Here is a 4493-nt window from a genome sequence, read left to right as displayed (position 1 = left end):
TAAATAAATATATATATATATATATATATATATATATTTATTTATTTATATTAATTTTTTTTTACCTCACTTCCTGACGTAGTCTGAATAATAATAATAATAGAGAATAAGAATAATCGTATCTTCGATACAACTTGTAATAATAATTAAAAAATTTTTACCACTCGAACTGTTGTCCATCTTTTCTCTATCTACAGATTAAAATGATAGTGGTTATCGTATCATCTGTGGCTCACAGAATAAGTATGCTTCACTCCCTGGGGAATCTGTTGCGAGTCAGATTCTAATAAAATGTTTACAGTAACAGCGAGTCCAACTGCGATGATCGCTATTACTGTGCCATAGAAATCACAGGTGATAGCGAAATAAATAGCCGAGAGAGACACGAGGCGAGGATGAGAGAGGTCTCCTCGCGAAATCGGTCGCGCTCCGGTCGTGATCGGTGATGGCTGCATGTGCTCGAAATCATCGAGCGAATTAGGGAGCGGTGTAATTATACCTGTAATATCTACTTCTGTCCCGTGGAGAAAGATCACCGCGGTTTATCGTCGTGGGATTGTTTTCTTTTTGCAGGAGTTGCGCAGTATCAGCATCAGGAGAAGCAACAGGAGACCGACTATCTCGGCGCGATGTCGTTGGAGCAGCATCTCGCCTTTCAGGGTGGCTCGTCGCAGAGTTACGATTCCGCTTTCGGCGATTCCGCACATCCCGCGTGTGACTCCAACGCGTTCAGTGATTGGTACACCGAAGGTGCGACGAAACAGCAGCAACAGCAGCAGTTGCTACAACAACAAGACAGCTCGCAGCGGCGTTTTCTGTGTCCGAAATGCAACAACAGCTACAAGTACCTGGGCGACATGAAGAAGCACGTGCGGTTTCAGTGCGGGCAAGAGCCGAAGTTCCAGTGCCCCTACTGCCGCAAACGCGCCAAGGTGTCGTCGAACATGTACGCGCATGTACGCAGCATGCACAACGACCTGCCGATATACATAATAGACCTGGACAAGCAGTCCTCGATCAGTCAGCTGTAGTGAGTCGACGGTGTGTTTGTCTCGCGTGTTCCTTCGAACGTTGTTCCTAGTTGTGGTGGATTAACGCGATCCTATCGAAGCTTTTGTATTTGAAAATTCGAACCGTGGATTGTGAAGTTATTTAGAACACTTAGGCAGTACCGAGTTCGTCGGAGTCTAACATTACCAAAGAATAAGGATCATAAACACGCAGAACGCACACACACACATTGTTACGTACATACTGTTGCTACAACGTTATCATCCGAATGACACTCGGAACTTCTCAGATAGATCATATCACGTTTAAAGTATTAATCGTGTGAGTCACATCGCGCGTACGTATGATTTATTGGTTTGTTTAACGAGAAAATTGACGCGATATTTTCGGGAGATTTGTCTTTCTGTCTCTTAACCGCTGTATCGATCAGTCACACGTCGAGGACGCAAATCGACGATCAGATGACTTCTTCGAGGAAATTTTCGTTTCCTCGACACTTATTATTGTGACGAACGTCCAGAAGATTTATAACCGGTGAGATGACAGATAACTCTTAAAATGTTTGTTCATCAGCTGTCACAGCCGTCGATTGTCTCGATTGTTTTTGACCGCATGTGCAATTCTATATTGCGAATAAACCGACGTAAAGCAGCAGCGTTGTAACCCGACTGCACATCGACCCACCGTAGATTTTCAGATTGCCGGTCGATTCGAAACGCGACGAGCGACGCTCGTATTCTCACTTGGCTCCTGCGATCCGTAGTACGTATCCCACTTGTATGTGAATATATTTGTTGCGACTTGGCGAGTCGATGACCGTGTAGATGACCGAAGAGCATGGACGAAAATGTTTATCTCTCTGTCCCCCGATGTCGTGACTTATACAGCCAACCGGGCGATTCTCGCTAGCCGCCACTAACCGCTTGCCCGCAATTCGATTCTTTTTCTAGATTCGCTTTATGGTCAGATGCACTCGTCTTACGTACATCCCGAGGTAGTGTCCGGCAGCAGCGGTATGCCCGCGGACACTTATCGTCCACGAAGAGACGCGCTGGACGTCATGAAGAAAGCGAAGGAGGATTCTTACCTGTCGTCATTCGTCGACTCCGGTCGTCCTCCTCAGGGCGGCACCGCGGCGCCGATCGCCCGCTGGCCGGACAGCGTGGTCATCCAGAGCGCGAGGAAGAAGTTCCACTGTCCCAGATGCAACAGCGGTTATACCAGGCTTTCCGATATGAAGACTCACTGCCAGTTCCAGTGCGGCAAGGAGCCGCGCTACCAGTGCCCCTACTGCACCAAGAAGGCCAAGTTCTCGTCGAATATGTACGTACACGTGCGGCGGATGCACAAAGACGAGAAGCTGCAGATCATCGATCTCTACAAGCAGCTGTCGAGGGTGCGCTACTGAAGACCGCGAGAGACAGCGTCGACGGCTGTGTTTTTCCCCGACGACGACTATGGCGGGAACCGAGAGAGAGAGAGAGAGAGAGGGAACACTGATAGAAAATTATTATTATTTTCGGCGCCAAAAATACCCTTTGTTTTCGTTTCACCAATTTAAAAATGGTAGCATCAATAATTATCGTAATTAGACGCGGAAAAAGTCGGGTTACATTAATTAGAAGTGCACAACCAGAGGCGTTTTGGTTGAAGGAGACAGAATTTCTGGCGCTTACGACCCAAAATGTGATTCTCATGGCCAGAAATTCCGTTTCCTCCGATCAAAACGCGCATCTGGTTGTACACTTCTGGTTAATGCATCCAGACTTTTTTTCCGCGTAACATTTATTATAGCATAACAATGATAATAACCGTACATGCATATTGTCGCCACTATTTTTGTGGTTAAAACGAAAAAAGGATATGTTTTTTCGTCGCAAATAACTATAATTTTCTCTCAATGAGGTTCACAACCGGAAGCGATTGACTGATGAGATTGATCGGACGGTGTGCTTGAGGCGACGATTCGCATTTCACAAGTAGATTCCCGAGATGATAGAAGATACGTGCTATTGAAAGCTATCAATTCGCGTGCGCGTCGCGTTGTCGTGGGCGCGTGTGTCCTCGTCCTTTGTCCTGGTTCTCGCGGGCGCGACTTGAAATTTCCAACGGTGCCCGGGAGCGACTTCACTCGGAACATTCTCCGTTCACTTCGAGCAATAATTTTATACACCACCGCGCGTATTACGCTCCTCGCGCATCGACACCGTGTTTTGCCAGCATGTGAGATGGTAGTTTTCTCGTGAGATCGTGATTTCATACGAGATGTAACGCCGAAGGAAACAGGGACACACGTTGGATCATGTATCGATGATGTGCGCGGTTTCAGTTGTTTCTTTCGAATAAGTAGGTTTATTTGTACAGGCTTTACAACATGTTTGCTCTAGAACAGTGGTGTATTATACGATGCTATTATTATTTTGATTCGGACAAGTTGCAATATATATAGGATCACGCGTCGACCTTTTCGCGGACAAAAGTGTTTTTCATATGATTCCGTATTGATTCGGTTGTAAAGTTAGAGGGAATAATTAATATAGGCGCTTCTCTCTTTGTCTTTCACTAACCAGTAGAAGATGGCGATCCACGAAAGGGTTATTAATACGTACATTAATATATATTAATATATATTAATATATATTAATGTACAATGCAAATCTCGAAAAATGTGGAACTTGATTTATCATAACGAATATGAATAATTTACACAATACTCGCTCAAACGATAAGCAAGTCAAAGGCACTAGTCTTGAATTAATACTGCGTTAATCCTACGGATATATTTACGTTTATACATATTCAGAATTTGTTATTGAAATGTTTAAGAATAAACTTTTTTCAAAAAAAGAAAAAAAGGAAAAAAAAGATGCGCATTCGTCTCCCAACGATTCCTCATGGTTTCTGTCTTTATAATCGAAAATGTATATATTGCTTTTTTTACGACGGTGAATTCAAGCCACTCGTTTATAAACGACAAAGCCGGAAAACAAATCTATGTGACGTATAGATCTCTTTTTTTCTTTTAGCAAAAATGTCACAGTTTTTCCCTCGGACTTTCCGTTTTTCGTCGGACTTTTTTGTTGCGTGTGCGATATTAATTGACACGCGGTGCTTTTCAGGGACGAAAACTTCGTCGAAAGTTTATGATGAACATCAAATGTCTTCGAGGCGGAACACATTATTGGAGAACACGATTGTGGTGTACTTGCGGTATACATTCAGCTGGAAGAAGGAACGATTGTTTTTACCTGGGAAGTATTGTTCCCTGGAGAACAGTGATCGAGAAATATTGACAAGTGACGAGATCTGATGCTATAAATTGAAATAGACAGAAATGAGTTTCTTCACTTAAGTTTTGATACATCCTGTTCTCGTTTGTCCGTCGTCATCCGAGGTCGTTTGATCACTGTTGTAATTATCCGTCATTTGATTACCACTGTGAGATATATTCAGCAATAATAACTACTGACCGTGAAGCATGC

The 4493-nt window shown here is 43.8% G+C and overlaps 1 protein-coding gene across 1 annotated transcript; it reads left to right on the top strand.

The window, feature by feature from the left end:
* Window positions 1-446: 446 nt before the first annotated feature.
* Window positions 447-1040, top strand: LOC106751476 (zinc finger and BTB domain-containing protein 8A-like; the record flags this gene model as incomplete). The annotated part of the gene is made up of 1 exon (XM_014632375.1): window positions 447-1040. A coding segment is annotated over one exon (585 nt), but the record flags the coding sequence as incomplete, so codon positions are not given.
* Window positions 1041-4493: the final 3453 nt, after the last annotated feature.

Source organism: Dinoponera quadriceps, unplaced genomic scaffold, assembly GCF_001313825.1.
Source record: "Dinoponera quadriceps isolate SergipeBrazil2010 unplaced genomic scaffold, ASM131382v1 scaffold13807, whole genome shotgun sequence".
Lineage (NCBI taxonomy): Eukaryota > Metazoa > Arthropoda > Insecta > Hymenoptera > Formicidae > Dinoponera > Dinoponera quadriceps.
This window is presented reverse-complemented; position numbering and strand designations above follow the sequence as displayed.